Source organism: Ambystoma mexicanum, chromosome 3q (genome assembly GCF_040938575.1).
Source record: "Ambystoma mexicanum isolate Mex_15411 chromosome 3q, UKY_AmexF1_1, whole genome shotgun sequence".
Taxonomy (NCBI): domain Eukaryota; kingdom Metazoa; phylum Chordata; class Amphibia; order Caudata; family Ambystomatidae; genus Ambystoma; species Ambystoma mexicanum.
In genome coordinates, this window is record NC_090926.1 from 1,044,095,592 (window position 1) to 1,044,116,558 (window position 20,967).

Sequence of the window (20,967 nt, forward strand, 5' to 3'; positions counted from 1 at the left end):
CACCAATGTTCGGAGTGCGAGGACTGCATGTCCATGCCGTTGAAAGCCTTGAAGGAGCGTAAGGGGAAGCTTGAGAGAGGTAAGAGAGTTAAAACTCCTTCGAAAGGTTCCTCGGCAGAGTCGAGACATTCGTCTCCTCGCCGACACAGGAAACATTCTCGTTCTAGGTCTCGAAGCAGTTCCCACCACTCTTCGAGATCCAAGCATTCGAGTAAGAGACGTCGGAGATCCCCTTCCTCGTCGTCTTCTTCTGTTTCCCCGGAAAGAGTCACCTGCCCAACAAAACATAGCTCTCAGGCTGAGTGGGAGGAATTCCGTAAAAGGATGCTTAGCGTATTTGAGAAAGCGGCCTCGACCCCCTCGAAGACAGCTGAGGGTGGTACCCTGGGTGAAAGACCCGAAAAATCAAAACGCTGCGAGTCGTTGCACCCGGCGAAAGAAACTACTCGAGAGCGTCACAAATCCTCGAGCAAAGGCACTGTGCCATCAACGCCATCGTCGAAAATCCCTTCAGCGCATAAATCTGCGTCATCGACGCCATTATCGAAGGGCTCATCGACGCATAGGTCGATTGAATCGACGCCGTCTTCGATGCTGACGTCGACGCTGAAAAATAACAAACCCACGGCCGTCACTTCCTCACAGCCAGTGGTCATACCCAGGGCCTCTAACACGACTTTGAGAATGTCATCGACAACCTCGAGTAGGATTCCGATTCTCTTGAGCTCTTCGAGGCCTCTTCCGATCTTCTGAACGCCTTTTTCGGTGTTTTCGAAGCCTTTAAAGTCTGCGTCGACCACGTCAACGTTTTCTCAACCAATTATGACAAATTTGGCCCCTTCTGCTCTGGAAATGGGATTTAAGCCATTTCCAAGGTCTGATCATTTTAGACCTTTGTCTTCAATTTATGAAGAAGGGGAGTATTCAGATCAAGAAAGACCCTTTGGGTTGCAGAGAACTACAACACCTGAACCAGAGGAATTTACGCCTGAGGAAAATAGGTTAAAGGACCTTCGAGAATCTTTACATGAGGCAAGTGGGTTAGATACTTCCCCAGAAATAGAATTTGCCAAACCAGACCCAGGAGAACATACCGAAACCCCTTAAAGAATTTTAATGGCAAGGATTATAGAATTCATGGGTTGGTCTACACCTTCACCTGCATTCCAACAGGATGACCTTACAGACATTTTAGTTAAAGGCCCACAGGAGGATCCTGTGGTTCCATTTCACGCTGCATTACAAAGAAAAATATTGGCTAACTGGGAAACTCCTGAGGTTATCCCGGCGGTTAACAAGAAGTTATCAGCTAAATGTAGGGTATCTGCTACTGACCCTGAATTTTTGTCTAAACATCCAACTCCGAAGAGTCTGGTGGTTCAAGCAGCAACTGCATCAGGCAGTAGATCGGCATACCCTACTGTTCCACAGGACAGGGATGACAAAAGATACGACTCTTTGGCTAAGAAAGTCTTTTCTGCATGTAGCATGGCGTTGAAATCTATTAACGCTACTTGTACGTTCGCAAGGTTCAGCCACACACTTTGGGAGTGTGCTTCATCAGCGGCTGACTGCCTCCCAGAGCGAGAAGAAAGGGAAGCATTTCTAAACATCATTAAGGATGGTAAAGACGCAATGTGCGAATCCCTTCAACTGGCATTGATTCTGCTGACAGTATCAGTAGGGCCATGGCGGCAAGAACTACAATCCGCAGATTTGCGTGGTTGCGAAAGTCTGGGTTTGCTTCAGATGTACAAGCCAGACTTTTAAATATGCCCTTTGACGGCTCTTCTTTGTTTGGTAAGAAGGCGGATGACAGTCTAGAAAAGTTACAGACATCCAAAGCAGCAGCAAAATCTCTGGGAGCTGTAATCCGCCAAACGCCATTCGCCCCTCAGGAACCTCTTGGAGAGGTAAGTCCTTTTGCTTTTATTCCGCATTCGGAAAAGGCAGAGGACAGTCGGTTCAAAGAGGTCAAAAAAGATTCACCCGAGGTGGACGGGGTAAAAATACAAAAGCCGCAGCAGCAGGTGCCTCTTTACCATCAGCATCTGCATCAGCTGCCTCTAAATCATTCTGAGGACTCTCCTCACAAGACACCAGTAGGGGGCAGGCTAACTCAACATCTGACGGAATGGCAGGCTATTACGTCAGATGCTTGGGCTAGGAGACAATTGCCCAAGGTTACTGCCTGCCTTTTCTACGCATTCCTCAGAGTCATCCACCGGGGAACAGCTGTCTGAAAGTTCCAGATCTGCTTCTCTTGCAGGAAATTGTAGACCTGCTAGAGAAAGGTGCCATAGAACCAGTACTTGTAGCGGAGAGGAACAAGGGCTGGTACTCCCCCCTACTTCCTAATACCGAAGAAGGACGGAGGACTGAGACCTATCTTGGACTTACGAGAATTGAACAAGTTCCTCAGGAAGGACAAGTTCAAGATGGTAACTCTCTCTCAGATCCTTCAGACCCTCCAGCTCCAGGACTGGCTGGTATCTCTGGACCTTCAGGATGCTTATTTCCATGTGCCAATCCATCTCAAACACAGGAAATACCTGAGGTTCGCAATTGGTGGCTCGAGTTCTGCCATTTGGGCTGACCTCCGCCCGAGGGTCTTCACCAAGCTAATGTCGGTAGTGGCTGCAAGTCTAATGAGGGAAGGGATTCACGTCTATCCCTACCTGGACGATTGGCTGATCAGAGCTGTATCTCCGGAACAAGCTCAGATCCAGCTAGATTATGTCTGCCACTTCCTTCACAAACTGGGCTTCTCCCTCAATTTAAAGAAGTCACAGATGATACCATCAAAGAGACTCCAGTTCATTGGAGCGGTCCTGGACACTTCCCTTCACTTCCCTTCCCAACGTCTCCCAGCCTTCGACTTTTTGAGGTTGCTAGACCTCATGGCATCCGGCATCTTCCTTGTGCCAGAGGCTCACCTGAGAATGAGATCTCTTCAGTGGGCACTAAGAACTCAGTGGTCTCAATTCTCAGGGAGAATGACAGATCTCCTTCAGGTTCCACATAAGGTGGCTCAAGACCTTCAGTGGTGGGACTGTCAGGAGAACATTTTGAAAGGAGAACTGTTTTGGCAACCATGGCCGAAGATAACAGTAGTCACAGATGCCTCACTCACGGGGTGGGGAGCCCCTGCCAACGACTTGACCATCAGCGGTTGACATCCCATCGAAAGAACGTTACCAGGTAAGAAGTAACTTGTTCTTCTGGCCGATAGGCGTATGTCAGTGGCAAATTGCTCCCAGGCCGCCACTAAATGGCTGGTTTCATTCCTATCCAATAGAATTCTATGTCAAGACCGGAGGCTCACATTATTTTTCTCTTTCTTTAATTTGAATACGTTAAGAAAGCTCAGCAGCAAGGTATTTTTTATGCACTTTCTATACCAAACAAACTCATTTTAAAGGTGCACTAAAAAGTACATCTAAAAGAACACTCTAATGTACATCTATAGTCCATAACATTTCAAAAGACAGTAGAAAAATTTCATTTCCCAGGATGCTCCTAAAGGTCATCCAGTGTCCGTATGCATATGATACTAGTCCTCCAATAGGCATGCAGGAGTTCCCATAAAAGAGTCCTGAACAAGAAATAACTTCCTCTTTCTTTGCTGCTCACAGCAAGAGATAAGTTCATTTCTTATTCAGAACTGTTCATTTAATATTGTGTTATATAACTTTATTGTTTATACTCATCTAGTTAGCTCTTTATATATAATGAGGAACGTTTGATTGTTACCATGATACGTTTTTCCGTAATTCGTTAAGGCTCTTATTCTTGTCAGACGCTTCCTCCTTGTTTACCAATGCCAGCTGCTTCCTGCTGGTGTCGGAGTTAACGTGCTAATCAACGTTTTCGTTTGTTTCTTTTTTATTACTGGCGGCGTCCATTGCACCACTGCTGCAGGTATGCTGTGTCTCTGCTTGCCTCACCGGCCCAGAGTAGTACGCTCGGGTCTCGGGAGGAAGCGCAGCCCCTAGCAAGGCGCAACTCACCTGCGAGCAACCAGAGGGAGCTTCAGCTCTCCCTTGTCCTTTTCTCAGGCTCCGGCGCTCGCGTGAGCATTTCCGCCCACGAAGTAGCAGTTAATGCGAGCGCCGGAGCTTTCAATTGCAAACCCATTTCTGTCAGAAAAAAAAAGAAAACGAAAGAAGTCCTTGGATATACCTGCTCTCAGCAGCCTAAACAAGGACCAGGATCAGGCACAACAACATGAGTGAACTAAATACTACAATTTAAAAAAAAAAAAAAGGAAATATATAACTTACCTGATCTGACTCAATAGTATAACAACATGGCTGTGAAAGAAGGCAATCAGGGAGCCCAGGAAAAAAAAAGAAAAAAAGAGAGAAGTAAGGTGCTTAATAATTATGCCAGCACAATACTCCCCTCAATCAAACCAGGCATGGTCGGAATGTGAGGAGGATTCATGTTACATTGACAAAGTGGCTATGGAGAAAAGCCTTCAAAAGGTATTAGGAGCCACAGTTGAAAACAGCATCAAAAAGGCTGTAACAGGCATGCTCCTGCCAATACAGCAGTACCTAGAGAACATGGACGAGTGCATGGGTGGGTGGTCATAATTTCGAAAAAAAAATGTCGACAGACAAAAATGTCGACAAAAAAATGTCGAAAAAAAAAAATGTCGACGTTCGTTTTTTTTAATTATATATTTATTTTAGGGGTTCGGGAGTTAAAAAAAAGGGAAAAATTAAAAAAAAATTAAAAAAGGGGGGTTGGGGGGGACCCCCCCATTTAAAAAAAAATGCATTGAAAAAAAAAGTCGCCATTTTTTTTTCCGACATTTTTTTTTCGATATTTTGACTTTCGACATTTTTGTTGTCGAAATTATCACTGTAAACCGAGTGCATGCGAGGGGCATCTCAGACAAGGGGAAAAAAGACCCAGAAGAGAAAGCACCTTACTCAGGGGGGATGTAGTTCGGCTCGCAAGAGCTCTCTAACCCCCCGAGTCAATGGATTCCAGCTACTGCTGCCGTATCTGACGCCTTCTCCAGGCTGAAACAACTGTTTATGAGTAGGAAGGTAACCACTTCCTTTGAGAGACCCTCTATCCCCAAGGAGGAAAACCCTCAAGCCCGGAGGGAGATGGACAGGGCATAGAAGATGAACAAACTACAAGATTGTATGATGGTGATTTATCACACTCTTCTTCAGTTGAAGATATTCAGATCTGGGGTTCAAAACCCTCAACCTACTAAGGGGATGTTCACTCCCGAAGATTTAATACATCCCAGCTCCACCGACGGGGAACCATCAGCCCGAACAACCGACTACATTTTTAACAGGCTGCGTAAGCCGCTTGACAAAGAGATCAGGGCGAGACTTCGGGCAGAATGTCCACGTCCGGAGATACCAGACAAAGTAGCTATGACACCGGAACTGGACTAAAAAATGATCACGTTCTTGGAAAAACACTTGAAAGATCCTAGGAAAGGCATCGACCGAGCCTGGAAGTCCTGTCAGGACAAGCTGCTGGACCTCACTGGTCCTCTTGCAAAAATGTTTGACCTGGCGGAAGAAGCCTCCAGCTCTTCAGACCCAATTGACCCAGTGATTCTTTCTGGTGGGCTCAGAGAGCCATCTGCCTACTGGGAAATGTGAGCTGCGCTATCTCCACCGAGCGCCAGAAGGGCATACTCTTCAAAATAGACTTGAAGTTAACAGAATTAGTAAACACGGAGTCTGGCGCCGCCGCTCAATGCCTACTCTTTGGCGATCCTTTTATGAAGGAAATGTCCAAGTTTATAGGTACCTTTACCGCATTGGACAAAGCCCAAGCCTCCATCAAGAGGGTTTTCACATCAAAAAGGTTCTCCAGGGCCGGTCGAGGTCCCTCTTCCGGCCGTTATTCCTTCGACAGAAGACCTCAATATTGTTATATGAAGCGTCACGGGATTGCTGGTTACCTTTTCTTTCTGGAGGTCGTGGGGTTGTGGTTGCCAGTCTGTCGTAGAGCTAATGCCGATTATATTGTAACGCAAGGAATTGACCCAACACCCTCCTGACAGTTTTACCGGATGGCACTGAACCAACTCCTAACGCCACGGGTGGCACTTCTCTGTATTAACGTGACGTCGGGACAGTGTTTCCACTGACAGAGAAGGCAAAATGAAGTCCTCCGTAACACCAATAGGTTGAAGAGCTGTAAATCCGACTCCAAGAAGGTGAAAGGCACAGGTACTGGCAGGGCACAAGACTGGTAAAAGGCAGGAGGGACAAACAGGGTAAACTCTCCCAAAACTAGGATCTCAACAGGAATGGGGCTAGAAGGGAACCCAGGCAAGGTGGAAGGACTGAGTCAAAGAAAGGTCAGGCAAGGAACCCAGGCAGGACCCTCCTCGAACCCAGAACCAGGAGGAGGGCAAGCAGAACAAGGAAGACTAGGGCCAGGGTTAGGGACAGTCAAGGGCTGGTAGGGGGCTAGGCGAGGCTGGGTAAGGCAGGATAGTAGGCAAGACTGGAGGCACGAGAGAACTGGACTCCAGGTGCGCATACACAGGGAAAACCGCGTTGAGACGCGCTGTCTCCGTGTATGCAGGGCTTTTTATAGCCTGGAATCCAAGCGAGGCTTGGGACACACGTCCCCGTTACTGCGCATGAGCGAAACGTCGGATACTGACGATCCGCGCATGCGCAGAATGTGCAAGATGGCCGCGCCCATGGAGCTGACTCGGGCCGCGGTGCGTCGTCGCGAGGAAAGACGTCAACGCGGGTAGAGCCTCCAAGAAGGAGACCGCCACGGCCGAGGATCCGGGTCCCCCGAACAGGTAAGTCGCGCGCGCCTGTGCGCATGCGACGTGACAAATATCACAGGGAGCAACAAAATGCCTAGCAAGAGCACACCGATACCTTCTTTCCCTCCAGAGGACGAGGCAGAGGTTGCTCCTGGAAGGGAGGACCTAAGAACGGATCCCAGCAACCCTCTGGTCAGTCTACTAATAGCAGCGCCTGCACCGCTTGCACCCACTTGGGGGAGGCTATCGCTCTTTACAAGTGCTTGGGACTGCGACTAGAATTTATGCGCAGCCCTTTCAGACCAGTCCCCCTGCACCCAAAATGATGTCAGAAATAGATCGGAGAGCGCCAGACAGCGAAATTCACAACCTATATCAGAAGCTTGCGATTCACCCCTGCTCGACTCTGGGCTACTTCTTCAGCCAATTTTTCTGGTGGTCAGGAAGGAGAAAATGAGGCCTGTGATAAATCTGAGAGCGCTCAACAATTTTATAATTTATCGGCATTTCAAGATGGAAGGCATCCACATGCTCAGGGATCTTCTGAGACCAAACGACTGGCTCATGCATCTAGATCTCATGGATGCATATCTCGCGGTGCCTATTCATCAGGCACACGTAAGTTATCTAAGATTCTCTTGGGAACACCAAGATTGGGAATTCACGAGTTTACCCTTCGGGCTCTCTTCAGCACCCTGGGCGTTTACCAAGCTGTTGATACCAGTGGTAGCTCATCTAAGAGAACAAGGCGTCCGACTTATAGTTTACCTGGACGACATTATTCTCATGGCACAATCTCAGGAGCTATTACAGGAACAGGTCAAGCTAGCCATAGATTTACTTCACAGTCTTGGCTTCCTCATCAATTGGGAAAAGTCAGTTCTTTGTCCTTCCAGGAATCTGGAATTTCTAGGGTTCGTAGTGGACACCCAAAATTCGCAGCTCCGTCTTCCAGCTTCCAAAATACATTCAACCAAAAGGGAGATTCGCAGGCTCCTTCAGAGGGACTTAATCTCTCTGTAGGAGTTAGCAAGAGTAATAGGCCTTCTATCCTCGTCTATCCAAGCAATATTTCTGGGTCCCCTTCATTACCGAGAACTGCAAAGATTGAAGGGTCATCACCTGAGGCGCAGCCTCTCTTATTCTCAATGTTTGACACTGTCTTCCCAGGTGAGAACAGAGCTAAATTGGTGGCTCACACACATGGAGGCCTGGAACGGCAGGGCCATCTTCGTTTTCCACCCCAGATATCATCATCGAATCAGTCACTCCGGTTGGGGAGCGAGATGTGGCACAGTAGCCACAGGAGGGACTTGGTCTCCGCAGGAGTTGGAGATGCACATAAACTGTCTGGAGCTCCTTGCGGGATCATTCGCAGTTCGCTCCTTTGCACAAAGTGAGCTGCTGATTCTTAATAAAGATGGACAATGTATCCGCTGTAAGATAAATCAATCATCTGGGTGGTACCAAGTCTTGTCCGTCCGCTAGCAGAACTAGCCAAAGACTTTTGGCATTTCTGCCTAGATCACTGGATTTCTGTCACAGCGGAATATCTTCTGGGTCTCAAGAATGTGATAGCGGATTGGCACTCTCGCCATTACGTCGATTCCAGCGACTGGAGGCTCAGCAGGAATATTTTTCTCCACCTGCAACAGATCTGGGGTCCAATGTCCAAAGATCTTTTTGCATCTCGTCTCAACACTCAGCTTCCAGTGTTCTACAGCTGGAGACCCAACCCAGCAGCCTCAGCGACAAATGCATTCCTACAGCCTTGGACAGGGGGAGTTCTCTATGCGTTTCCCCCCTTTTCCATGATAGCGAGGACCCTGGCGAAGGTCTGTTAGGAGAAAACAGAGCTGGTCCTCATAGCCCCAGTCGGGACTTCTCAGACCTGGTATCCAGTTATTCTGGAACTTTCCACGGATTCTCCAATCCTTCTACCCCAGTCTCCAGATCTTCTGTTGAATCTGTGGAGACAGGCTCACCCCCTGCTCCTCTCTGGGTCCCTGACTCTAGCGGCTTGGGGGATTTCAGGGCAAGATGGAGGACTCTGGGCATGTCCCGCAAGGCAATCCATCTCATTCAGGAGAGCTGGGCCCCTGCTACCCGCAAGCAGTATTCCAACTCCTGGAACATGTGGAGGGTCTGGTATCAAGACCAAGGTGTCAGCACCTTTAGAAGAAATTCTTACTCTTTAGTAGAAAGAGGTCTTGCATACAGAGCAGTGAACGCTTATTGATCGGCGATCTCTGCAGGCCACAATCTCATACAAGGGGCCCCAGCGGGGGAGCATCATCTCGTTTGCAGATTGCTAAAAGGCGTCTGGCTTACGGTGCCACCTCCGTCCCGTTATAACAAACTTTGGGACGTTAATAATGTGCTCAATCTTTTCCTCTTGTGGCTGCCTAACGAAGAGCTATCACGTACTGCGCTCTCTTGCAAGCTTACTACTTTGCTGTGCCTAGTTTCAGGTAGGAGAGTTTTGTAAGTCAGAGCTCTAGACCTAGAGGGCAGGTCTTTTTCCCCTGACGGTATCGTTTTTCACATACGAAGAAGAACTAAGTGCGACTCGAGAGTGATTTCTTACCCAGCTTTCAGAGAACAACCTAAGCTATGCGTAGTTCAGTATTTGAAGGCCTATGAAGAAGTAACAGCTCCCCTCAGGACCATGCCTGATGGTCAGCTTCTCATAGCTATTCGCAGACCCCATAAAGCAGTTTCGGCCCCTACTTTGGCACGCTGGGTGCGCTGGACGCTAGCTCAAGCAGGGATAGATACACTCCAATTCGGAGCCCACTCTGTTAGGGGATTCATGGCCTCTAAAGCTTTCCAAGTTGGCATCCGTTTAGAGGACATCATGAGGATGTCTGATTGGGCAGGCGAGTCGATAGTCAAAGAGTTCTACCTGAAACGAGTGGAACAGCCGGCTTCAGTGGTGGTAAGTAAGCTTTGAACGAGCATAATGCTCGCCTCCGGTCTTGACATAGAATAAAGATTTTCCATAATAACTTACTAGAAAGTCTTGATTCTATTAAAGTTGCGGAGGCGAGCATTATCTCACCCAGTGAAGGAAAAGCATGACGCGTACCGCTTAAGAATGATTCTAAGCATTGCAATAAGCTGTTGATCAAAAATGCATGCATAGTTGACACTAATACAACGCCTTTTCTTAACCACCCCGCTAAGGGAACTAGGGTTATTATACGCATAAAGTAATTATATTCTGTCTCTTTTCTTGACAACCTCTACAGACAAGTCTGTCTGATCCACGGTTCAACGCCTCTTCTTCTGGTTGACCGAAACCCGGAATCTTAGCACTGAAGGACAGCAAAGTTCGCAGCCTCGAAAGAGGAAGTTATTTCTTGTTCAGGACTGTTTATGGGAGCTCCTGCATGCCTATTGGAGGACTAGTATCACATGCATATGGACACTGGATGACCTTTAGGAGCATCATGGGAAATTAAGTTTTTCTACTGTCTTTTGAAATGTTATGGACTACAGATGTACATTAGTGTTCTGTTATATGTACTTTTTAGTGCACCTTTAAAATGAATTTGTTTGGTATAGAAAGTGCATAAAACATACCTTGCTGCTGAGCTTTCTTAACGTATTCAAATTAAAGAAAGAGAAGCATAATGCTTGCCTCCGTGTCTTTAATAGAATCAAGACTTTCTAGTAAGTTATTATGGAAAATCTCTATTAGTAGGGTCTGCGCAAACGAGGCAATGGCGCCTTCATACCGGTGCTCTTTGGAGTTCCGCAGGGAGCCAGCCTATCACCTTGCATTTACAACATCTTCATGGTTCCCTTCTTTGCACATCTTGCACAAGAGGGGGTACTTTTCTCTAATTATGCTTACAACACACAATGGGCCTCATTACACGTTGTCTGGTAAAAATTGGAATTTAACGGCATGGCGCTATCAGAGTGTCCGCCCTCGCAAGAGGCCGCTAATAGCGTCCCATCACGAGTACGCCGAAACGAGCATAGCGCCATGCCATAAATGACCATACCGCCCTGCCGTTAAATTCCCCAAAACGCCCCTTACCGGCGTCGTCCAAACCGTCTATAGCGCCTCCGCCCTCCCGCCACCTGTAAATAGCGGTCACCGCTATTACCGGTCACTGTTAAAAAGCGGAACCGGAAATTACGCCATCGCACAGGAATGGGAAAGAGCACGACGGCCATCTTTAAAAACACAATCCATTGCCATCCTCTGCATCCAGGACATATATCCAGGGAACGCCGACCAGGAATCATACCGGATAGCCGAAGATCCTAAAGAAAACAGCTGATCGGCAGCGCAAAGAAAAATTTTCCAATGAGGAGCTGGTGATGCTGACCACCACACTTGCTGCCAATGCAGAAGTAGTGTTTGTGAATGACATGCGGAGGGAGGCCCTCCTTAAGAAAAAGGCCATCTGGGCCAAAGACGCACAAAAAGTCAGTGCGGTGAGCACTACCACCCAGAGTGTCAAGGACTGCCGCAAGAGGTGGGACGACCTCCGGGTCCGTGTGCGTAATATATTATCAGTGAACCGCAACATGGCAATAGGCACAGGAGGTGGCGCAGAGTCCCCATTGAAGTTGAAGGAGTGGGAGGAGATATGTGCCTCCACGATTGTAGTTGAATCGATCGAAGGGGTCGGAGATATGGAGCTTGGCGTGGCCATTTCATCCGATGGAGGTGAGTGTATGCACCAAACAATGACAATGCGCAGTGAAGGGTGAGGGGTCCCCCAATCATGTGCCCATATGAATGCTGTGGATCCAGCCACAAACAGACATGCATGCATCACCACATACCCGTCCAAAACAGGGCCAATCATGCATGAGCCAGCCAACATCCCCATTACCTGCCTCCACACTGAAGAGCCCCAAATGCATTGGACGGCATGACGTATGCATCCTGCATAAGGCAGGTCGACCCATAGATGATGATTTACTCCTTTTCTCACCCCTGCAGGATCACACACGGAAACTGAGGAGCCACACACTTCAACACCTGCTCCCACACCCAGGAAAAAAGCCAGGAGGGATGCCACGGGGGACACCGCCACATCCTCTAGGGGACCCATGAGGAGTGACCATGATCACAGGGACAAAGGCAGCAGGAGCAGCAGTTTGACGCAGCCAGAGGCCATGCCTGCTGCCGTCATGGCACCCACGGGAGTGTGTCTACCAGCAAGTGAAGGCAGCATTGAGGGAGTGCACTCTGCTGCCACCAGCTCAACGGGTGAGGCAGCAGCCACTGCCCCACTTTCGGATGCGGAGGTAGCACCTGGCATTGAGGATCTGAGTCAGAGCCCCATACTGACACGCCCCTTACTGTCAAGCCCGATGTTCTCACCAGGTCCCTTTAGCCAAGGCGGATCACCCACCCACAACCAAGATGTGTCATGGAGCCCCCAGGTATCCTCACCTGATGCCAGTGCAATGGATCCAGGCGCATCAGCCATCCCACCGGCAGCCACCATGCAACATGACCTCCCAGCCATCTTTCAGCAGCAGACCGAAATCACTGGTCTAGTAGGGCAACATGTGGCTGAGACAGGGCGCCTGAGGGAGGACATTGGTGCATTTGCACAGCAGACAAGGGGGTGCGTGGAGGCATGCAACACCCGGATCTGCGATGAAATGGGCCAACTAAGGCGGGCCATGAACCGCATTGCAGATGGAATTGAGCGCAGATGCCCACTCCCAACCCAGGAAGAGCAGGGCCCCGCCTCCTCAGGGAGTTCACGGCAAACTAGCCCCCTACGCTGGTCTATGCGCAACCTGAGGCGCACCACATCGCAACCACCCGAAGACGGAGCAGGCACTGACAAATAGGGCAATCAAGGACTATCTGCCACATGTGGAGAGGGACACGTTCACGCCTTGAGGCTCACGTGGGAGTGTTGTGGGGGGAGGGGGGTAAGGATGTATTCGGGGGTTTTGTGGGGGGAGGGGGGTAAGGGTGTATTCGGGGGTGTTGTGGGGGGAAGGGGGTAAGGGCATTTGCACAGTTGGGGTCATGAACTTTCTGGTCACATTATGTTCGAAATACACTGTTCTGAGGTTGAAACACAGGCATGGTCTCCATCATTGTGTATGTGTGATTTTCTTTGGGACAGGGGCCTTTGTGGGCCTCAAAATGGGCACAAGGGCAACAATGCACATCTCTCCATCCATGATATCCCACCTTTGTACATAATGCTATTCCTGATTCAGATGCTGACGCAGATCCTCGCCCGCCGTGCCATCGCCTCTTGCATGTCCTGGCGGAGCATTTCACCCATACTCATCCACATCCACATCATGCTCATCTGGTGGTTGCATAGTGGCATGGGCACATTCTATCAAATGCACATTTAGTTGTGCCTTACACATGCCATGGTCATCTTCGCCTTGAATCCGGGGGTTTGTTGGCTGCCCTTGTGGTATTTCTGGGTGCCCTGGTGGTGCTTGCTGCGCCAGTCTTGTCCTCCTCCTCCTCCTCCTCCTTCGTCTCATCTGTGCTGCCTGTTGTTGTTGGTGCTGCACTGCAATCATGTACACAGGCCCATGTCATGCTGCTGGTATTGGGACCATCTTGCTGTGGGAAGGGGTGTGGGAAGGGGTGTGGTGTGCTCTTAGTGCTGCCTGTCTCCATTGCCTCCACCTGTGCTGATTGTGTCCACCTGTGCCAGATGGGAACACTTCTCAGGTCTGTTAACGTGTGGTTTTCGTTGCTGTTATTAGCGCCATGCCGGTAACTGCTTTTTGAGTCTTTGGGATGCCGGTATTGCCATGTACGCATGGGTTGTGATTGCGTGCTATTAGCGCCATGGCGCTATTTACGGTGTGGGGGTCGCGCGCACGGGGCCCTGCCGCTATTAGTGGCACCGTACTTTACGGGTCCACTAATAGCGCTGGGTCGTGATCGGCTTGCGAGAATAACGTTGCCGGTATTTTGTTACCGGTAACGGTATTCCCTTACCAGACAACGTGTAATGAGGCCCAATGTGTCATTCCGCTTACTAGACAGCATGATTTGGATGAAATTGAACTCAACTGAATATTCTCCATCATCGAGCATTGGATGATGCAAAACAATCTGGCCCTTAACCGGGGAAAAACTGATCTCATGGTAGTGGGTTCTGAGGGAATCTTATCCAAACTTAGCCCTGCATATAAACACTTCCAGCTGGGGGACGTTAAAAACCCTGCCCTCCCGAAAGTGAAAATCCTGGGAGCGCTACTGGACCAGTCATTAAATATGAAGGCCTATGTGGGTTGCACGGTCGCATCTGCGTCATATTACATCAAATTACTGGCTCACTTGAGACCATTAATTTTCCAACAGAACGCAGAGGCAATTGCACGAGCTATAATAGGCTCTAAATTAAACTACTGCTGTAGCCTACTGGTGGGGGCTAGCAAAGCAACAATCAGTAGACTTCAAGTGGTACAGAATGGAGCAGTGAAAGTCGTAGCAGGTCTCTCCTTTCGCTCCCACATAACAGAAGCATGACGGGCACTTCATTGGCTCCCTGTAGAGGCACGAATTTCCTTTAGACTTCTGGTTATTACCTTCAATTGCTGTATGGGAACTATGCCCCCATACCTACAAAAGCACATTAGGGAAAAACCCTGTCATAGAAACCTACGATCCAACAATCAAAATCTCCTCTTTCAGCCTAGATGCAAAACTAAGAAAGTCCCCCAAGTGGTAGCATTCTTTTGTATGGCTCCTACGCTCTGGAATGCTCTGCCAACTCATTTAAGAAATCCATCGACACTGAGCACCTTCAAAAAAGAGCTCAAGACCCTGCTTTTTAATTAGTCTCTGCTGTCCTCTCACCCTTATGACCTTCCTGTCTCTTCTGCATCTCAGGACAGCTTTTTGTCTTTTTGTTTTGTCAGTCTTGTCCGCGCCCTCACACATGGGTCTATGGCTGCGCAGTATAAATGTACTAAAGTAAACTAAAAAGTAAAAGTAGTGTTAAGGTAAGTAACATTAACCTTTTTGTTAGTTTGTTACTCTATAGTTATATGACAAGATTTATTAGTTAAAAAATTTCAAACATTTGCACAAGTCCAGGTTTCCAGTTTCTCATTCTTTCGGCTGTTCCTTTTGTTTTTTAATTACATTTCTTCTTTAACAGTTTTGTCACCTGCATTTTATACAACTAATAGATGTTTTATTAAGTAATTCTTACTCTTTCAATTTACAGTTGCTCATGCCCAAAGTCCAAAAAATAGCAGAGATCTTAGAAAAGGCAAGAAGTAGTTATTGGCCAGCTCTTCAGAATGTGTACAAAGACCTTGATGCAGGTATTGTTTTTCAGTCATACAAAAATCGTGTTGAATTCAACATCGAATTCTGACCGATAATTTGTTCAATTTATTATGCCCAACAATACACTGAAAAGTGTCCTCTCTTTGCAGGCCTGAAGGAAGCCAAGGATATTGTTTTATATTTAAAACCTTTTCAAACGGTATTAAATGAAGTGGAGCAGACAGAGTTTACTCAGGTAGAAACCAATACTATTGTGATAATCAAAACTTGTTTGAACACTAACCTGCATTTAAACATGTGCAGTTTCTATAATGATACAGTAGAATGCAATAGATTTCTGTCTTGGCCTGATTTAATTATTTATCATATGCTATTTGTCAAAAATAAGTATGATTTTTATATTTGTTAGGTTGAAGGCAAACTTGTGTGGAATGTTGTATTTCTGATTGTATGTATTTGTATTTCCTTCTAGGTTCTTCCACTGATTAGTGGCTTGCTGTACACAGTCTGCTTTATATGGTCCAATTCTCAACATTACAACACACCATCTAGAATTATTGTCCTTTTACAGGAGATCTGCAACTCTTTCATTGAACTGGTATGCATATAAACGTTTTCTGTTTTGCATTGCAATTTTAGGAAACGTCTTCAGTTTTTACGGTTAGAAGATATGCCATTTTAGCCACATGAGTCTGTGTTGCATATATAACAGCAGATGTGACCAAGTGCACTGAAAAACAGCATTCTCCATCATATGACCTTCCTGGATTTTCATAAAAACTATATATTTCGGTGAGACCTCAGAAAACATTTATTAAAGTGGGAGCACTCTCTCTGTAAAACAACTAAAAACATTTGTATAACCAGGGAAGCAATATAAATTGAAGCCTATCTGGCATATTCATACAGATTCCTTTCATTGTGCATGCCTAAAAACTGCAGAGGAAAAGTGGCTAGATAATCGCTTTCGATTGTGAGCTTCAGGAAGTAAAATTGTGCTTTTAAGATTGAAGAGTTGCTGACTCACATCATGCACCCTAGCGGCAGTTACAGCCATATCTTTTAGTCATGTGTGAATCTTTGGACATCTTTAGATCTAGATATTTTCCTCTGACGTCTCAGAGGAGATGGGCGGGTTATTTACAAATTAAGTGTAGATGCCAATGAAGGGGAACTTGGATTACATGTATGTATCTTTCCATTCGAATCGATTGTGTCCTCCCGCGTATTCCTTATCTTAGATATGTGTATCTTCAGCTTTGCTGCTTTGGAAAAAATGTTTCTCTCTCCACCAGAGGGCGCTGTGCTCGAGGTTGCGTCGTCGATGTCCCTCGGAGGTTGCCGTCGAGCATCGACGTCATCCGCAGTATAAAGGGCTCGAGCTGCGCCCTTTGGCTTCAGTTCTGTTTTTCCGATAGCTTTCGCTTCGTGTCACGAAAACGGTGCTTCAGTTCTTCGAACTATGTCTTCCTCATCAAATACTTCCACACCAAAATATGCCTTTAAAAAGTGCCAGGAATGCGGGAAGAAGATGTCAATCACCGACCCCCATCGAAATTGCCTCTGGTGTTTGGGTCCGGACCATCGGCTCTACGAATGCGGTTCCTGTCAGGCAATGACCAACAAAGCTCTTAAGGAACATAGAGGTATACTGGCGGTGGGGGAGGAATCCTCGAAGTCTTCTTCGAGAAAAAAGAAAGACTCGGGGGAGTTGAGTGGTAAATCTCGATGCAAGTCGAGGAAATCAACATCGAGGAGTCGGTTGGGGAAATCATCCTCTTTGTCAGTAATATCGTAGAAAAGGCAACACCGATCTTGCTCTTCCTCGTCTTCGTCATCGGAGACAGGGGTTATCACCTGCCCTTCAAGGCATGATTCCCCTAGAAAGTGGGAGGCTTTTTGAGCCTCGATTATGAAAATCTTTGAGAACACGGCCCAGACCCCTTTGAAGAAATCTTGTGAGGACCATGTCCCAGCTCGTTCTAAAAGTTACAGAGGGAGTTCAAAGAGTAAATCACGCCTACCAGTGCATAAATCGGAGGCAACACCTGACAAAATGGCGCCAAGTGCCCAACCGCCATTAAAGGAGGTGTCGAACGTTTCCTCTACGCCTCTGTCAAAGGCCTACTTGACACCAATATTAAAGCTATCGACACGTCACGCATCAACGCGGGGGCACCTTCGACAATGTTGAAGACTCCTTCGACTGTGTCGAAGCCTGCGTCGATAACTTCGACGCCATCAACGTCTTTGTCGAAGTCAACTCTAATTCCGGCACCCAAATCGACTTCTTTGTTGAAGCCAAGGTCTATGCCCATTGAATCACCAAGTAGAAGATTTCATCCTCAGTCTCGACAGGATTTTTTCAGATCTGTCTTCCATTTTTGAAGAGCAATACTCTGAAGAGGACATCTCTCCTTCTGGTCTTAGATTTGGGACAAAGGATGTTCCTGAGGAGTTAGTTGATCCTCACTCTAAGATGGCTGACCTGTATGAGTGTCTACAGATAGCTAGTGGTCTGGACACGTGTCCTGAGTTGGATTTTGAAAGACCTGACCTTGCTGATCATGCAGTCTCAGGATATAGGAGACTTATGAATAAGGTGACAGAATGCATGGGGTGGAACAGAAGTTCCCCTACTTACCAGCAGGATGATATAACGGACATTCTCTCTGAGGGTCCTCAAAAGGATCCTGTCCTTCCCTTTCACATAGCTCTGCAAAAGAAGGTGATGGCAGCATGGGAAGCCCCTGAATCAGGGCCTGCCGTAAATAGAAAATTCACCAGCTAATACAGGCCTGCTTCTTCTGATCCTGAATATTTAACAAAACATCAGTCACCTGAATGTTTAGTGGTCCAAGCAGCCACATTCACTGGACAGTCGACATAACCTACAATTCCCCCAGATATGGATGACAAAAAGATTGATACATGGTCTTGCAAGATTTTCTCTTCTGGACGCATGGCCTTTAAAAGCAACAAATGTGACTTGCACCCTTGCAAGATTCCCAATCACCCTGTGGGATTGTATGGCAGCGGCGGCTGAACATATTCCTGATGGCGAGGAGCGAGAAGGCTTTCTCGCGATTGTGAAAGATGGAAAGGAGGCTATGGGGGAATGCCTTCAATCAGGACTGTACACTGCTGTCCGTATCAGTAGGTCCATGGCATCTAGAACGGTGCTACGCAGATTTGCGTGGCTGAGGAAGTCGGGCTTCGCACCGGACATGCAGGCCAGGTTACTTAATATGCCATTTTACGGCTTGAGGTTGTTCGGCAGCAAGGCGGACAAAAGTTTAGAAAAGCTGCAGACATCAAAAGTGGCAGCTAAGTCTCTTAGCGCTTCTATAAAACAACCTCAACAACACTCCTACTCAGGCTCATCTTCCTGGAGGGGTCATCCCTTTCAATTCTACTACTCATTTGGAAGAGGGAAGGGACAGGCTAGTCAAAGAGAACAGCAAAGGAAATGTCCTTGTGGTGGAAGAGGAAAGAGTGCTAGATCAGCCCCAGCAGCGGCAACTGTCCCCTCAGCCGATTTTGCAGCCGCCGCAAAGCCACTCTGAGGTTTGACCCACAAGACCCTGGTGGGAGGCAGGATCTCTCAGCATCTGAACAAATGGTGGGGCATTACTTCAGATGCTTGGGCACTGGAAAGAGTAGCCCAAAGTTACTGCCTTCCTCTTCAGAAAAGACCTCAGGATCATACACCGGCATACAGCTCTGCCAAAATTCCAGATCCGCTCCTGTTTCAGGAGAATTTAACCTTGAAATGTGCAATAGAACATGTACTTGTAGCAGAAAGGAACAAGGGTTGGTACTCCCCATACTTTCTCATACCAAAAAAAGATGGAGGATTGAGACCCATCTTGGACTTGAGAAACTTGAACAAGTTCCTCAGGAAGCGCAAGTTCAGGATGGTCACACTTTCTCAAATCCTTCAGGCTTTTCAACTCAAAACTGGTTGGTATCATTGGACCTTCATGATGCTTACTTTCATGTGCCGTTTCATCTCAAGCACAGGAAGTACCTAAGGTTTGCAATTTGCAATTCTCACTATCAGTTTCGAGTTCTGCCATTCAGGTTGACCTCGGCCCCGAGGGTCTTCACCAAGCTGATGGCGGTAGTGGCAGCAAGTCTCAGGAGAGGTGGGATTCATGTCTACCCTTACCTGGACGATTGGTTAATCAGAACACGTTCACCCGAACAAACCCAGGAACATCTGAACATGACCTGCCACTTCCTACACAGACTGGGCTTCTCCTTCAATTACAAGAAGTTAAATATCATACCATTCCAAAGACTCCAATTCATCGGAGCAGTCCTGGATACTTCCTCGGGCAAAGCCTTGCCTCCCGAGATGAGAGCTCATCACATTCTACAGATGTTAGCAAAGTTCCAGAATGCCCAGTATTTACTGGCCCTCGATTTTCTGAGGTTGCTCGGCCTCATGGCATTTTTCTGGTGCTAGAGGCCAGATTGGACTCAGTGGTCCCAATCTTCGGGGGATATGTCAGATCGTCTGCAATTTCCAGCCAGAGTGGCTCAAGATCTTCTATGGTGGGCTTGCAAGGAAAATATCCTCAGGGGAGAATCTTTTTGGCAACCATGACCGGAGATAACAGTAGTGACGGACGCCACACTCATGGGCTGGGGACCCCACACGAACGATCTGACAATCAGCGGTCATTGGTATGCATCGGAGTCCAAACTACACATCAATCTTTTGGAGCTAAGAGCAATCAGACTTGCACTGTAGGCTTTTTTACCATCTGTACGGGGAAAGAATGTCCTGATAATTACGTCGACACAGTAGCCATGTACTACCTCAACAAGAGAGGAGGAGGTGTAGGGTCACTACCCCTGTGTAGAGAGGCAATGCAGCTCTGGTTCTGGGCAATCCAAAAAGGAATCTCCCTATCAGCAGTTCACCTAGCTGGAGAGGAGAACACAGCGGCGGATGCTCTGAGCAAGCAGAGCACAGTCTTCCACGAGTCAGAAATAGATCAGGAAGTCCTTCAAGAGATCTTCACCCTTTGGGGATCCCCTCAAGTGGATCTGTTTGTGACTAGTACCAACCGGAAGTGCAAACTGTTTTGCTCCAGGGAATTTCCCCCAAGAGGAGGTCTATTGGATGCGGTCATAGTGGACTGGGAGTTTCCACTTCTGTGCATGTTTCCTCCAGTCCCCGTCATTCCTCACGTGACCAGGCGGTAGAGAAAGTTTAGGAAATCCACAACCATAATTTTGCCGGATTGGGCCAGGAGGATGTGGTACTTGGACTTTCTGGACATGTCCATCTGCCCTCCAATACTTACTCCACAAAGAGAGGACCTTCTCTCGTGAGAGGAGGGTCGGGTTCTCCATCCAGAGGTCAAGACACTCAGCCTTCATGCATGGTTTCTCAGAGGCTGAGGTACAAGGATTGGGACCTCCCAGAAGACGTACTGGAGATGTTGCTTTCAGCCAACAAAGTCTTTGTACCGCTGCCATTGAAATACATTCTGCAGCTGGTGCAGGGATAAGAATGTGGACCGTTTTCTATGCAAAACAACAGAGGTGTTATCTTTTCTGCTGTATTTGGCAAATCTGGGGCTCCATGTTGGGACCATCAAAGGTTTTTTGGCCACGCTTTCCATCTTAAAGCGCTCGTCTGAGGAAACGTCATATTTTAAAATTCCTTTGGTGATACAACTTCTAAAGGGGCTCACTAATGTGTTCCCTCCATCTCCTTTTCAGGTTCCGGTTTGGGACCTTAATATTGTTTTAACGTTTCTCATGTGTGCACCATTTAAACTACTCCATTCATGTCCCTGAAGACTACTAACATTCAAAACCACCCTGGGGACAAAAAGATAGTATTACCTAATTTTTACCCTCCGCCTTATCCTGGCAAGGAAGAGGAAAGGCTACACAGACGTGACCCATGAAG

General features: G+C 47.5%; 1 protein-coding gene across 1 annotated transcript in view; it reads left to right on the forward strand.

The window, feature by feature from the left end:
• The window catches only part of DNAH17 (dynein axonemal heavy chain 17), an 8,024,690-nt gene that overhangs the window by 637,174 nt on the left and 7,366,549 nt on the right, over positions 1–20,967 (forward strand). The window contains exons 4-6 of the mRNA XM_069655242.1: positions 14,971–15,070; positions 15,185–15,270; positions 15,508–15,633. Coding sequence (XP_069511343.1) covers positions 14,971–15,070; positions 15,185–15,270; positions 15,508–15,633 — 312 coding nt within the window. The remainder of the gene's footprint in view (positions 1–14,970; positions 15,071–15,184; positions 15,271–15,507; positions 15,634–20,967) is intronic.